The sequence below is a fragment of the Ursus americanus genome, chromosome 24 (assembly GCF_024610735.1).
Source record: "Ursus americanus isolate L20-20 chromosome 24, mUrsAme1.1.p, whole genome shotgun sequence".
Lineage (NCBI taxonomy): Eukaryota > Metazoa > Chordata > Mammalia > Carnivora > Ursidae > Ursus > Ursus americanus.
This window is the reverse complement of record NC_142150.1, coordinates 15,509,158-15,525,462: the sequence shown is the minus strand read 5'-3', so window position 1 is coordinate 15,525,462 and position 16,305 is coordinate 15,509,158. Positions and strand designations below refer to the sequence as shown.

Sequence of the window (16,305 nt, the reverse complement as noted above, 5' to 3'; positions counted from 1 at the left end):
TACCCAGCTAGGCTTGCTAGACTAGAACAGATTGTGTGGTTTCACCTCCCACCCCTAAGCTCCCCCCCAAACACCTCGGCTACATCCATATTCCAGTACTTTTTGTCATCATGTTATTGTCATTGCCGTATGTACCAAGCACTGCTTGTTAAATGCTTTATGAACAATGTCTAATTTAATCATCAGAAAATCCTATGATATAGGTTCTTCAAAGTAGAAAGGGCTAAAAAAAAAATCAGAAAACAGACTGAAGCCAAAAAGATGTGCTGGTAATAAAGCATCAAGCTTCTTGAAATAAATTCAAGTTTTTAGGCTAAATACATAGCTGGATAGGAAAAATGAAGCATGTTATTCCCTTACTCAAGAGCTATCCTAGCCTGGCAGTAAAACTGCTAAACAATCTGGCGCCAGTCCACATTTCTAATCCCATTTCCCACACCCTTAATGCAGTATTATACTTCTCTGGGTCCCCTTTATATGCCATGAATGCAGTAAGTTATGACTTAATGGGTTTTCCTGAGATCATAGGGTACTTAAAGCATAAATACGTGAACTCCATGATGGCCACTACAGTTTCAGAAACCTACCACAAACTCAAGAATACTTGCTGACAGGAATGATCACTACAAGCACAGCTACAACTACCATAAGTAAGCAAGGAAGAAATTGGAAATTAGTGCAATAAAATCAGTATACCTGAATGCTAGATGACTGAAAAAACAAGATCATCTATTGGCTAACAGGAAGACTGGTAAGAAGTTAGCTTAGCTTAGGCATAAAAAGCCATAGGCAGGCTCTTTTGTACAGAAGGGGTAAGAAAGGGGGGCGCCTGGGTAGCGCAGTCGTTGGGCGTCTGCCTTCGGCTCAGGGCATGATCCCAGCGTTGTGGGATCAAGCCCATCAGGCTCCTCCGCTGGGAGCCTGCTTCTTCCTCTCCCACTCCCCTTGCTTGTGTTCCCTCTCTCGCTGGCTGTCTCTCTCTGTCAAATTAATAAATAAAATCTTAAAAAAAAAAAAAAAACGAAGTGGTAAGAACGGGCTCCAGAAGCAATATTACTAAAATGTAGAATAAAATTGGGAATAAGAGTGAACAAATATTACATGATTAAATAAATGATCCTTACAAAACACAGAACTGATAAATAAACTGAGTCCAGATATTAGGGGAGGGCAGAGGAAAGGAGAAAGAGGAGAGGAGGGGAGGGCAGGGTCTGGATATAAAGAGATAAATAAGAAAAACAGCAGGGAACAGAGATTTACTCCTCCTTAGTGAGTCCTTGGAAGATGAAAAATATCATACCTTTGAAGAGATCAGCATAAGATATGTTAATGAAGCTCCCATAACCTACTGACCTTTAGATGTCATAAAATACAAGCAAATGTAAAATATACATTTGTAATTTACACATTACCAAGAATTTTCTGGCTCTTTAGAACACTTAATGAAACACCGAATACCCAGTTAATAAGCTTCAAATATCACAATTTTGCTAGCAAAGAGGAAAAACTATACACTAAGATACAACTCCAGAAACTTAAAAAAAAAAAAAAATAGACAAGGAATTGGTAATGAGGTATGGCCAATCCATAAAAATAAAAATAAAATGAGGTTGGGTAAGAAGTCTGAAAAAGAAAAACTGTTGACCCTCAGAAATGTTAGACTCTTAACTGGTGACACTTAAGCAAGAGAGCATGTAATCCAGCATTTCCCAAAGTTACATGCATAGTATTAAGTTCTTCAAGCACAAACAGATAAGAAAGAGGCAGAGTGTGGGAGATTCTTTGGTCAAATAAATTGGTACAACAATGGGTTAAACAAAGTTTAAAATATTTTGATTTTTTTTTTTTTTTGGCTAAAATTCTTACATGCTAGTGTACAGTGAAAATCTCGAAGAGGATAGATTATGTTGCGTTTCTAAAACTTAGTTGACCATTGAGTTTTTAAAGACCATCTCATTAGAACAGACTTGGGGAAGAATGAAAGAAAAACCAAAAGGTTAAATGGTTGCCTTTGTTCTTGAACATTTCTAAGAAGTGAGAAGAACAAAGACCATCTACTGTATTCCAACAACTCTTAAGATCATACTGATTATAAGATGCAGCATTAATCTTATGTATTATGAAAAAAGATGCTGCCAATTAAACTGACATGTCATCAATTGTAAAATGTTTCTCAATTTCAATGAAATAACTTCAAAAGTAATGGTTAAGAGGAATGATTTAAAAATGTGTATCCATTTACTGTCATATAGATTGTCTACTGTATAACTAGAACAAATATTTTTTGTACATTTTCCTTTGGCATAGTGCCCAAATCTGGCATGAGACAGCACACCAAAGAGCTGCCATATAGATTGCCCCAGGTGTTTACTATACAGATACAGGGAAGGACTTTCAATAAGTTAATAACTTGCGAGGCTTCAAGTTCCACATCTGATTACGGGTAAGTAAGTCCCATCTCACAGACATGCTAGGAGGATTTAAAGAAATAATACAGGTGAAGTGCCTGGAAATTAGTAGACACTTAATATGTAGTTCTCTTTCTTTCCTCCCCCCTCCTTACTAATTCATCTTAGCATTTTATCATCCTGTCAGAACATATTTGATCTCTTCAGCTAAAACTTCTTTCTGGTCTTGATTTCTTGTTTGATCTTCTGTAAACATGAAGAATACCTAATCAATGTCCCCCTTGCAAAAGCCTTCATACAAATGAAAGTACTTTCAAACAAATATAAGTACAATAAAGAAAAAGAAACGTTCAAAAACATGTCATCTTTAATGAATTTATTAAAGTCAAATTAATGCATGTAAAGAAAACTATGCAAGCCATTTAATTTGTTTTTACCAAATCATAGTGTTTAGTTGGAGAGGGGGTTCTTATTTGACAAATCAATATACTATTATTGTATGAACTAGTTCTGTGGAGCATAAAAAACTTTTCTCGTGGCCTGATAAATTAGCAAGCCAAAAAGAAAAGGAATTGTACTGAATAATTTTTAAGGGAAAAAAAGGCATCAAGCAAGGGAGAAATTAAATACAAATGACATAAGGATCATAAAAGAGCTCTTTAAAAAATCAACATGGTAACTATAGGTCTATTCAACAGATTAAAAAAAAAAAAGACATAAAGCAAAACAAAAATCTAAATACTAAAGAACAATTAAGCGAGTTGCCAAAAGACAAAATACTTTGGTGGGATGTCAATCAGTAACACTGAGCTGACAACTGTGCCTTAATTAATTTTGAAACTGTTTCCAATTAGTTCGTATAGAACACTAGAGGCTTCATGCTGCCTATGACTCAGTGCACTGACTCATCCACCAAAACTTTTCTTACAGAAGAAATATCCAAGCACCCGCCAGGATGCAAGATCAAAAGGAAAGAAGGTTCACCAACCTTCTTAGTTAAAGGCCTGTGATAAATTTAGATGACCGGAAGGATATGGAACAACTTTCCAGAAAGGTTTAATAGTCAGAAATAGCTTGAAAAGTCTGATTTGTTAACAAAACAATGAAAATATATTACTTTAAAATCAGTTTTGCAAATATATCCATACAGAATGCTAGTTTTTAAAAACCATCTAGAGGATATAAATAACTAATATTAAAGTGTTTAATTAAATGTACCTATTCATCATGTGTAACTATCCCATACTTCCTAATGCTTTTAAATAGCAATGGAAATAAAATTTAGATATGAACAAAAGCCTAAAATCATCAAAATACATTTAGCCCATGGGGACTTTCTCATAATTTTTTTCAGATTTAGTTTATTCTTAGTGTAATCCAAGATTACTGACCTTTCTGGAATTAATATAAATAAATGCCTTAAATGGTTCTTCAAAAAAAACTACAAAACATAATATAAAAAACATAAAAAAGTAACTATCTTTCCTTGCTTTTAGTATAAAATTTACCTCTACCTAACTCAAACATTTTATTAAATCACAGTTATAACAAAGGCAACTATTTTTAAAATACTTAAACATGTTTTGAGGTTGGGAGAGTGGGTAAAGGACCAGAGAAAAGAGGAATGAAAGACTCCTGACTGCAGAGAAGATAAACAAGACCCTTTATTCACAAAATAGAGTTTAGGAGAGGAGGTGCTGACTGACCACAGCCAGTCTCAATAACCTGGAGAGTCTAGAGGATCCAGTGAGAGAAGTCAAAGTTAAAACCAAGTCAGTTCCCAAACAAATAGCCAAAAGAGATCCATTACGCTGTAGATGTCTACATGTAATTTTTAATGCTTTGTGATTCAAAGAAAATTCGAGATGAGTTACAAAGATAAATTAGCACAGAAAATAAAAAAGTAAAGAAATGGAGATGGGAAGGGGATGAAGACGGCAATAAAGATGGAAGAAATAAAAAAGTATAATTAAAATCAGTAGTAAGACTACTAGTCAAAACACAGAACACAGAATGTTTATGTCCTTTGATAAAGGCAACCACAAAATTTATCTGAGTGTCCCAGAAACCACTGCAAAGAGCGAAACGTATGCAGATGCCTCAATAGCCATATCTGCAAAAAAAATTAAAACACACACATGCACAAACACACACACACACAAATCACAGTTGTTCAAAATCAGCCTTCCTCGGGGCGCCGGGGTGGCTCAGTCGTTAAGCATCTGCCTTCGGCTCAGGTCACAATCCCAGAGTCCTAGGATTGAGCCCCACGTCAGGCTCCCTGCTCAGCAAGGAGCCTGCTTCTCCTCTCTAACTCCTGCTTCTCCCTCTCCAACTCCCCCTGCTTGTGTTCCCTCTCTCACTGTCTCTGGCTGTCAAATAAATAAATAAAATCTAAAAAAAAAAAAAAAAAAAAATCAGTCTTCCTACTTATTGCATCTTGAAAAAAATTTCCTATCAGTCCTCATAAAGAAATCACAATAAACTACATTCTCCTCCACCCCTGGAAGTGAACACAATGGGTTTCAAAGCTGTTTTGCTTTTCATATCCCTTGATATAAGCTATGGAATAACACGACTCAGTAAAACCAATTCTAAGAAAGTGAAAATACGATACAAGTATAGTGCAGTCCTTCATAAATTTTATTTCCCCCAAACTTTTTAAAGGAATTAAGTGGCAAAGAGTTCAAAGTCATAATCTAAGACAAGAACCTGGAGTATAGCTATTTTATGTTGTTTGTTAAATAGAAAGGCTATATATTTTACCAATAAGTGAAGCAGGAAATATGGTTGATACACACATATGAAACCTAATGAGCCGAATGAGAATACCTGCCTAAATTAATTAAACAAGTGCTTAATGAGTTTCATTACATAAAAGATGAAGTAGTGCTTACTGGGAATACAATGGTGAATTTGTCCTCCATCCTCCCAAGGTTAGAATATTGGGGACCACATGCAATTAAATAATTACAGCAATAATAAGGAAAATAAGGTTCAGCGGTGACTGGAGAAGAACCCAACCTGGAAATGAAATGTCAGAAAAGGCTTTTCAAAGAAACCATTATCTAAACTGAGACCTGAAGCAGGTCTAATTCATTCTCCACAAGGCAATCTGAATGTTCTTTACAAAATGCATATCCAATCTAGTTACCCCACGACCCCTGATAAAAACTTTTTAATGGAACCATACTGCTTTTTAAAATAAAGACCAAAATCTTTAATATAGTCCCAGGCCTAGCATTTTCTGATCTCTCTACCTTCTTCCCTTTCTAGCTCTTCTTTGCTGTCTACCCTTAGCTACACTGGTGGTCTTCAGGTTTCTCAAAATTATTCTGCTTTCTCCCACAATCGTATTTTACATGTTGTTCCCTGTCAGGAATGCTCTTTCCTATTCTTTAGATCTAAGTTTATAAGACCTTCTCAAACCCCCACACTAAATCAGAAGTCTGTTAGTCACTCTCAGAGCAGTACATACCTTTCCTTGATGAGAGTTATCACAGTTGAAACACTGCTTTTATTTGTGTGTATTACTTCTGCATTACTGTGCTGCAAAACAAATTACCCTAAGTTTAGGAGCTTAGTACAATAAATATTTATTATCTCATAGTTTCTATGGGTCAGGAATACAGAAGCAGTTTAACCAGGTGATTCTGGCTTGAAGTCCCTCACAAGGTTGTGGTCAGTGTCAGCCAGGACCACATTCATCGAAAGGCTTGTTTGAGGCTGGAGGATCTGCTTCCAAGATGGCTCACCTACCTGGTGCTGGGTGTTAGCAAGAGGCCTTAATTCCACCCTATGTAGGCTTCTCCATGGGCTACTTTAGCATTCTAATGGTATGGTAACTCCCTACGCAAGCAGTTAATCCAAGAGACAGCAAGCAAGAAGCCACAATTTCTTTTCTAACAGCTTCAGAAGTCAACTACCATCACTTCTGTAATATCTTTCCTTTTGATCTTGAACCCAGTTCACTGTGGGAAGGAACTACAGAAAGCATGAATACCAGGAGGTGAAGATGGTGGGAAGCCATTTCTAAACTGGATATCAGAGTGTGTTCACTGATCTGTTTTTTTTTTTTCTTAATCTTCCCCAATATATTAAACTCCAGGACCTAGACTAAAGTGACTATAGTAAGCCTGAAATTACCATGAAGTCTGTGCTTAACTCAAACCCCAAGGTCCCCTATTTCCTGCCATGTTTCAAAAACATCCACTTTAAAACACTGTATACCTGCGTCCTACCTTCAACTACTCCCTGGCCCAACTACTCCAGAGATATTTTTAAAGTCAATTTTTAATATTCCGAAAATAAAAACTTAAAAAATTACATACCCTAAGATTTTTTATCTTTTTCTTAAATCAGATTACTCTTAAGTAATATTCCCAGTTAGGATTTTGTTCTTTATGACATTACATATTTTAGCAAATCGACATATTAAGACTTTTTATTTTGTAAGCTGCAATTAATTTCCTTATGTATCATTATCTTATATAATGATACATAAGGCAATTATGTATACAATTTCCTACAGACTTCTAAATCTGAGGAAATGAAAATTGGAAGTTAAAAAATATACCTTCTCTTTAATCTTATCAAACTCTTGCTGATTTCCAGAATCAATATTCTGGAAAAATTCAATATTTTATTCAAGTAAAACACGGTAAGATTATAATGCACAGTGAGAAAATAGAAGAATCTGAAATTTGATTTTCATAGAACTTTTCAGGAACTTGTCAATGGTGGCAAAAACAACAAATAAGCAATCAAATAAGCAAACAAAACACTGTACCATGTAACAAAAATGAAGAAATAATTCTCATCTAATATACCACATGCCATACCAAAGTGAATTTCAAAGGACAGATGACTGAAAAACCCACTTTAGGGTAAATATAAACTCAATTATAGTTTATGAAAATCTCATGAGGGAAAAACCCCCACAGAATGAACTTAAAAGCAGCTGAAATTAATTTAATTGATTTAATAGATTTATTTTAAGATTATTAAGGGCCCATGATAAAAAGAGAAAGACAGAACAAATTATTTTCTACCAGTTTAAAACACAGACTAATGTATTAAGGTTAAGGGACATGAACAAATTGGATTTTATGAAATATCTAATTTTTCTCACATGAAATGATATATATTTTAATATAGAAGAAATGTAACTTAATAAAGAGATGCCACCCATGCATATAATTGTGATATAATTACACAGTGCCATTTCAATCAGCTAGGTGACCATCAGTGCTCCATTTCAAGACAGTATCTGTTGCTATGACCTTTACAGGGGAAAAAAAAAGTTTCAATTTTTACAACTCTGGCTTATCTGCAGGGAAACCCAAGAAGCATAGCAATTAATGCTAATCACAATGATTTTCTTGGCATGGGCATTTCTCCCAGGAAAGGGACTGAAAGTAGGAATATATTTCACAAAGCATGTATACTTCAGGAATTACTTCTAATCTTCACTATTAAGGATAGGGTTTTACTTCACAAAGGAAGCTAAAAACCTCATCAAACCCCGCTTATCCCTAATCATTTTTTTATCATCCTAAATTTTTATTTAAAATGGAAACTATTGTTCCATATTACAAAAGTCACCTAATTTAAAATAAGGGCAGTATCTAAATAGCACAACTTGACTTTACTCTTTCAAAAGCAATATTTTTTATTAATTAAGATCACCAGTAGTAAACTGCTGCAAATGAGATGATTCTTCCAAAATAACAAAAACTGTTAACATTAGACAAAGGTGACACTATTAAAAGTTTATCAGTTTGAGCAAAAGATGAAACTGCAATGATTCTACTGCATTTTAGTGCATTTGGATATGTTCACAAGCAAACAGAAATTCAGTGATTACAATTTTAAGCAACACATTTACTGATGGCAAGAAAAAATGAGAATAAACATTTAAATGGGAAAGATAAGGCATTCGCACCTGTCTTCATATAGAAAAGGAATGCTTGGAAGTTAGCAGAAAGGAAGTACTAATGTGCATATGTTGGCTAATTGAATTTAAATAATAATAAAAAAAAACTTAAAAAAAAAAGGAAGTAAAATGCAATGTAGTTAAAAGACAAATTGTGCTGAAATCATACTCTTCACCAAATCTGGTCAAGAATTCTTACCAGGTCATAAAATGTTAACATAACTTGGCTGCCAGCTACATCCAGGCTGAGGGTCTCTTGGTGGAAGGAGTTAATGAGGACAAGAGGCTAAGATGTAAGAAAACTTTACTACTTTGTACATTTCAACTTTTTATCAGGATTCTCCTTGAAACTTTGTTGCCAGGTAATTCCCTGCCTCCTGTCTCTATCATACTAGGTCACAGCGCAAAACAGAACCCTTTTCCTTAGATCCAATCCCCATTACTCTGTGCTTTCTTTCCCCTAACCCAGTGGTGCTCAACGGGGGCATTTTGAAATGTGCTTAGCCTGTACAAAGAATTAGAGGATGCCACCAGGTTTTAATGGATGAGGTACAGGAATGCTGGATGTCTTGCAATGCACAGCACAGTGCTGCAAAAGAATCCAAATTCTATATGACATATAGTTCAGGAAGGGGGTGGAAGAAAGGGGAGAACAATTAAGTCTGAAACTGAACTTTAATTTACATCTCACACAGTGCTTATTACAAGGATTTAATATATAGTGAATTTTCTAGGAATGCAACTATTGTGTAAATTGAGAAAAGCTTTACCAAGAATAGCTTTCCATTTCAGAAAATCTATTCACATTTAGCAATGCCACTTGTCATATTTAAGTAGTCAATAGTCAATACAATATACCTTTGTCAGTCTGCAGAGGTTGCAGCCAATCATTCTGATTTTTAAGTACAAACTCTGATACTTTGAGAATATGTCCATCTCAAATCCAGTGACCTCCACATCTTACAGTCAGTTACTAGAACTTCTCATAAGCTCAAGATGTCCTAACTGAACAATTTTTAATTCAAATACCCTAATCTTTAAGTACTCTACTTTTCACATGTATAAAACCACTTAAGTTCTTGCTCACTTTCTCCCTGTCCATACTACTTATTTACTGCTTCATCCCTCATGTTTCAAGTACAAAAATAATAATCAGAACTATAATTTATAGAGTATTTACTATGTGCCAGGCACACTTTACATGTAAACATTTATGAACCCTCACAATATTCCAGTGTAGAGGAACTACAATTATCTCCATTTCTAGTTGAAAATCAAGGCATAGGAAGATAGTGTAACTTGCCTGTAGTCACACTGCTAATCAGTAGCAAAATTCTAGAGTTCAAGCTCTTAACCACTACACCACACTGCATTTCTCAATGACTCTTCCAAATTTTTAACAATCTCCTAAAACCCCTACTTTAATAAATTCTTCAAACAACCCTCAGATTTACAGACAACATTGCCTTTGACCTTATCATGAAAATAAAGGCACTCAGGCTAGACTCCTCACAATTTTTGTGACACTTACTTACAAACTTAACTTTAATCACAGCCATCCTCACTTCAAGTCCCCAAGAATGAAATGACTCTCCTCTACTCAAGGCCACTCTAGTACCTGTGTTCTTGAAATCAAGGCTCTCCGGCTTTTACCAGATATCCCCTCTCCTGTATCTTCAAACTTTCAGTCTGCCCTACTCCATTGTCACAAAAGTCAGTCAGTTTCTACTTCTACCTATCTACCCACCCTCCTACTCACCCATATACATACATACGTACACACATACATAAAACCCTGCCTTCACATATTCCATCCATATTCTCTTCTTTACTCATCCAAATTTTTTCATATCAGTTTATACTTGCTCTCTCTTTCTGTCCTTTCCATATAGGAATCTAGTATCTAATGAATAATTACTCCATTGAAACTGCTTTTTCCCTAAGGTACTCACTTAACTGTTTAAACAGTATTTTTCAGTTTCTACCTTTCTGAAATCTGGGTGCATTTTCCATTGTTGGTGGTCCTATATTTTAAAGCTCTATTTCTTTGGCTTCCAGACCATCAGAGTCTCCTGGCTCTCTGCATGCCTCTTTAACCATTCCTTTTCTCTTGTTCCTTAAGTTGCTTCTACCTCGTTACCTTTTTGGTTTTAACAATGTCTTGCTGATGACTCCTTAAATTATTATTTCTAATCTGGTCTTCTCCTCCTTGCTTCAGACTAATCCAGACAACTGCCTTCTATACAGGAGAACCTAGATTGTCCCTGAGGCACCTCAAATACACAAATCAAAAATTAATTCATCATCTTTCTCCCAAACCTGATCTTCCTCCATTATTCTTCATATCATGTAGCAGCACCACCCTCCATCTGGTTACCCACACAAAAAAGAAGAGAGTGATGTTAAGCTTTCCTCTTTACCCAATCCACAGCCACAACCACTCATTTTTCAACTCCTTCCTTCACACTAATTACTGTTGTTTTTGTTCAGATATCTATAATCTTTTATCTAATATAAAACATCAGCCTCCTTGCTTACAAATTCACCCAACATATATAGCCATCTGAGCAGCCTATAAAAAAATGGAAATTTAATCAGGTCACTCCTTGTCTTATACTCTTCAAAGATTCTTCACTGCCACAAGAAAAATCTCCATGCATCTTGATCAATTAGCCTAATGGTATTCTGCTAGGATGATGACTTAAATAAAATTGTTGAGCTCTCACTGAATACAAAGCGAAGGGGCACACACACAAGCATACATACACACATCTCTACAACAAGTAGCATACAATCCAGTCATAACTACTGACAATTAACATATTAGCCAGACAACTTAACAGGTAGTTCCTCCCAGAATATTTTCATTTTATAGAGACTCTTGCTTACACTTAATGGTAATAAGTCCTTAAGATACAGAGATTGGTGAAAAGTCATCCCAAGAGAATAAAGTATTCAGTCAGTTCTGGCAGGGAAAAAAAAATGGTGGCATGCTCAAATTTGGTAATTTGAGAATAAAAGTTTAATTAAGGGACTACTTACAAAGACGTAGACAGAGTTTAAGGGATAGAGAACAGGGAACAGTGCACAGTTCCTGGGGTAGAGAACAGGGAACAGTGCACAGTTCCTGGGGATCTGACAACAACAAGAAACATTACCATCCCTGAAGGGCAAGAGGAATAAGTGATTATCAGTGATTATCAAAGAGGGTTAGCTGTATAGTAAAGGCCTCCTGACAGGAAGTATAGCTTTTAGGAGGGGAAACTAGCCAATTCAAGGTAACACAAGGGAGGGTACCAGGGGAATAAATACCCTGACTTCACTTTCCCCTCACCCTCCAATCTCCAGCTGGTGTCATCCATTTATGTAATCCAACCAGAAGCCAAAGGGCAGGGGAGCCAGATGATGTAGTTGGGAAAGGTCAGCCTCCAAGGACACAAATAGGGTAGAGAGGGATCTGGAAAGGTAAACGGAAGATGTCCAGTCCATTTATAAAGTCGACTCTGATAACTACAAATTATCTGGTATAGTTTATAAGAGCCCTTAAAGAGGATACAGTTCCAGAATCTTCCTCTTCCGTATTAGGAATTGAAGTTTAGGCAATCAAATGACATTTCCAAGTTTACATTATCACTTTGAAGCAATACATGTACTAAAAGCTAAGTCAGGTGACAATTTCTATTACACCACATGAGTTCTGTAAACTTCCAATTAAACAATGAAATACTCAAGCCTCCAAAAGCATAAATATCTTTCCAAGTTTTTCTCAAAAGCCACCTTCTCCATAGTGCATCTTCTGAAGACCCGTATTTAACGTAATCGCTGCCTCTGCTAACTTGAATAACATACCTTTCTTATAACACTTATCTTTTCAACTAATATTACTATTATGGTTATCTACATATGGATTATTCTCACCTGTTGAATTATGAACCCTGGGAGAAATTTAATTCCATCCCCACACATACCACCCAACAAACACATGGCTGCCTTAATGGTGTGCTCCTTATGTGAGAGAAAACCCACCCCTTTTCTCTATGAATTCCTAAGCTACTTCATACCTGAGCTCTTTCTCCACCAACTCTAGATTTAGATGATCAAATTGTATTCAGTGTCTTCTTAATTTATGTCTTCCACAAACATAAAATAAGCCTTCAGTTAAAAGATAAAATCTTCTGACTATTGATTATTCCCTCTTTATTTATTCACCCACTATTTTGGTAACCCCTAGGTCCCCAAACACAATGCTAGACAACATGAAAAACATTCAATACATACTGATTGGATTGAATTTTTTTTTTAAGATTTTATTTATTTGACAGAGAGAGAGCAGGAGAGCACAAGCAGGGACAGCAGCAGAGGGAGAGGGAGAAGCTGACTCCCCGCTGAGCAGGGAGCCTGATGTGGGCCTAAATCCCAGGACTCTGGGATCATGACCCCAGCCAAAGGCAGTCGCTTAACCAACTGAGCCACCCAAGCGCCCCTGGATTGAATTTTTAAAGTTTTTTTAAAGCGTACAAAAGAACTATAAGTAATTTGATATAACTTAAACATTTTCCCCCTAGACATTATGTTAGAAAGAAAAAAGTACAACAAATATCAAAGTATATGAGTGTACCTTTCTTCTGCAATCTAACAAAATCAATATAATAAAATGCTATGAAAATTGGGGGGAAATCTGGGTGCCTGTGTGGCTCAGTCGATTAAGCTTCTGCCTTCGGCTCAGGTCATGATTCCAGGTTCCTGGGATCAAGCCCCACATAGGGCTCCCTGCTCAGCAAGGAGCCTGCTTCTCTCTCTCCTTCCTGCTTGTGCTCCCTGTCGCTATCTCTCTCAAATAAATAAATAAAATATTTTTAAAACAAAGATAAGAACAGAAAATCGGAGAGAAATCTAAACAATTTCAAATGTTCAAGATAACGACAAATATCTATTCATAGACATGTTGACCTAAAGTCCACTGACCTGCTGTGTAAATGAACTGAATCTAAAAGAGTTCTCATTTCTGAGTCAGGAGAATAAATTAACATAACAAAAAAGAAAAACATCAAAAGCTAATTGATGTGTTTTGTCAATTTAATGTTTCTGTGCTCTGCGAAAACACCATTAGTACTATAAATAGTCTAAAAAATTCTGTTGATAGTCAATGCATTCCCCAAATCATCAAAGATAATTAAATAATAAAGCTTCACCTATAAAATGTGCATGACCAGAAAACTAGTTTGAAAGAATTTAGTTTCCCCACTCACATTTTAACATCATATAGCCCTGAATTTAGTAAAGAGAAAAATAGTGAATGCATGATTTCTGCTCCTTTTTGAACTTTTACACAAAACATGAGAAAACAAAAGCACAACCAAAGATTCATATAAAATGCTCATTGCCCAAAAAAAAAAAAAAAAAAAAAAAAAGTTAAGTTTCTATCTCTGGCAGTAATATCATCTGATGGAAAACTATACAAAATGTAACACTCCAATTTTTAAGAATCTTGAAAATGTTTATAGCAAGCATACACATTTCATGTTAATTTTCAGCAAGTGACAATAAATTTACAAAAACCATACTCCCTGAATGCCTTTCTTACATATCATACAAACTCCATTTTCAATTCTGAATATTATATAAATGTGAGCTAAATTATTATTTTAAATATTCTTATAGACCATAAGTGTGGTATATAGTGCACCTAATAGCAGCATGCATTCATTTAGAGATTATACTATTATTCCTAGTTAATTGGTTTTCTATTCTCAAATTTATTTATTTATTTATTTATTTATTTTATTTTTTTACCCAATCTATACAATACTACCAATACATAAGTATGGAAGCAAGGTTTATGCCTTGATTAAAACAGGTGCCATAGGAAATGCCTACAGATCATTCAATGGAAACTCACACACAAGAAGGTCCTTGCTCTTCGTCATTAGGTATGAATATCATATATAATTCATCAAGTAGGTCCAAAAAGACAAAATTAAAATTCACAACTTAAGTAGGTGTTCCCTGTTCCTTAATTTAACCAAACCCACCCCAGTCTCTGAAAGGTAATAAGCCAACTAGTAGGTTGAATGTTAGCCTAAAGCACTGAAGCTATAAGCACATGGAAGGAAATATAGCAAAATTCAAATAATGGACCAGAGATTGGTAACCTCCTGTTCCAAACTGGCACCTCTAAACTGCCTGGGCAATTTCCTTGGAATTCCTTTTTGTAAGCAAATGTGTCAAGATCAGTAGTGAAGTATTAGTTTGATTAGTTGGATCTATGTGGTAAAGTTTACTCAACATAAAACAATAGCAATGAAAAGCTTTCAAATAGATTAAAGTCATTTTACAAGATTTAGTTTCTAGATGAAATACACATATATTGTAGCAAGTGGGTGTTTGGGAATTTGGATGAAATATTGTTAATTACAGCAAGGGAAGAGTTAATCCTAAATATAAATAAGAAAACAGTCCAGGTATTGAAGGTGTTATAAATCATTTTTACCTTTTACTTGAGCTATTCACAGTACCAGAAAACCACCTTTTCCTTCAAACCCTGGGCTGTTGGGCCAAAAGTAATTAAGTAGATTAGACTAGGTAGCCATTCACATACCAACTTAGCTTTATATACCTACCAACTTCTCTAACCCCTTCTTTTTCTATCTCCCAAATTCTTCTACAGCTTTGATATTCAATGTGTTAACGGAGAATTTCTTTTATCTGCCTTGATAATCATATCTATTCTTGAGAGTTTAAATATCACCTATGTGGTATATTCAATCTCCATATCTAGTTCCAACCTCTGGTCTCTAATTTCTGTTGGTGAACATTTCAAATGAAAGCCCCACCTCTTCAAACCCAATTGTCCCTCTTTCCAAGTCTACCCTCAAATGGGTTTCAAATCCAGGTTCCATGCCAAACCTAAGGTCAATGAGAAAGAGGAAAGTATCAAGGTTCCAGATTTCCCACAGGATAAAGTTCCTGTTATCATTAGCGTTTCTTAGACATTCCACCATGTTCCGAAATTTTGCCTCCCTAAGCACATGTTGCTTTCTCATACCTTTTTGCCTTTGTACAAATAGTTGTCTCTACGAGAATTCCCTTCCTCTCATCTACTTAGAAAACTCAGTTACTTCTGAAAATGTGTATTAGCTTCATCTCTTCTGTGAAACCCACAGTTTCCCTTACTATTATCCCAAAGCAATCTATACTTATCTCTATTATAGAATGCTTTATACCAGAGAGCTCTTTTACCACAGACTGTTTCTTTTTTGTATCCCTATTACCTAACACAGTGTCTAACATAAAAATGGTGGTTTAATAAATGTCAGCTTCATCCTGTGTTTTTTACCTGCTAAACCTCTCTCAAATCTGCCCATTCCTCTCAAACTCCGCAACTATCACCACTCATGATTTTTGTCTGGATGAAAGCCTCATAATTGGTCTGGACCAATCCATTCTCAATAGTATAGATAAAATGATCTTTGAAAAAGGCAAACCTAATTATCCCTCTGCAACTCCCTCTCCAGACTCACCTTTCACTACTTTACCTTTTCATTTTCAACCTACGCAGTGGCTAGCTTATAATCCTTCATTCTCACCATGCTTCCATCCAATATAAAACCTTTACAGGTGTACTCTCTTCTCTCTTTGGTGTTCTTTGCTCTCCTCTTTACCTGTTTAATTCTTGAGATTCAAGGCTTATAGTTACTTCTGCCTCAGCCAAGCCTTACCCAACCTCTCTGACTAGTTTAAATCCTCCCCTTAAGTAATCTCATACTACCATATATTCTCTTTCATAGCAGTGGAATTTCACATTCATTTGGATGATTATTTCATAAATGCCTGTCTTTTCTACTAAATTACAAGCTCTTAGGAACTAAGATCATGTCTAATTTTGCTCCACACTGTACCCCAGCACCAAAAGCTCTGTACCTGCTATTAGTAGAAACTATATATTTATGAATATATAAATAC

General features: G+C 35.6%; 1 protein-coding gene across 6 annotated transcripts in view; it reads right to left on the bottom strand.

The window, feature by feature from the left end:
• Positions 1 to 16,305, bottom strand: part of METTL15 (methyltransferase 15, mitochondrial 12S rRNA N4-cytidine) — a 182,061-nt gene that overhangs the window by 143,482 nt on the left and 22,274 nt on the right. The window contains exon 3 of one of the 6 annotated variants that reach the window (XM_045808589.2): positions 5,887 to 5,957. The exons of the other annotated variants lie outside the window; for them this stretch is intronic. Coding sequence (XP_045664545.1) covers positions 5,887 to 5,957 — 71 coding nt within the window. The remainder of the gene's footprint in view (positions 1 to 5,886; positions 5,958 to 16,305) is intronic. 6 annotated transcript variants of the gene reach the window in all.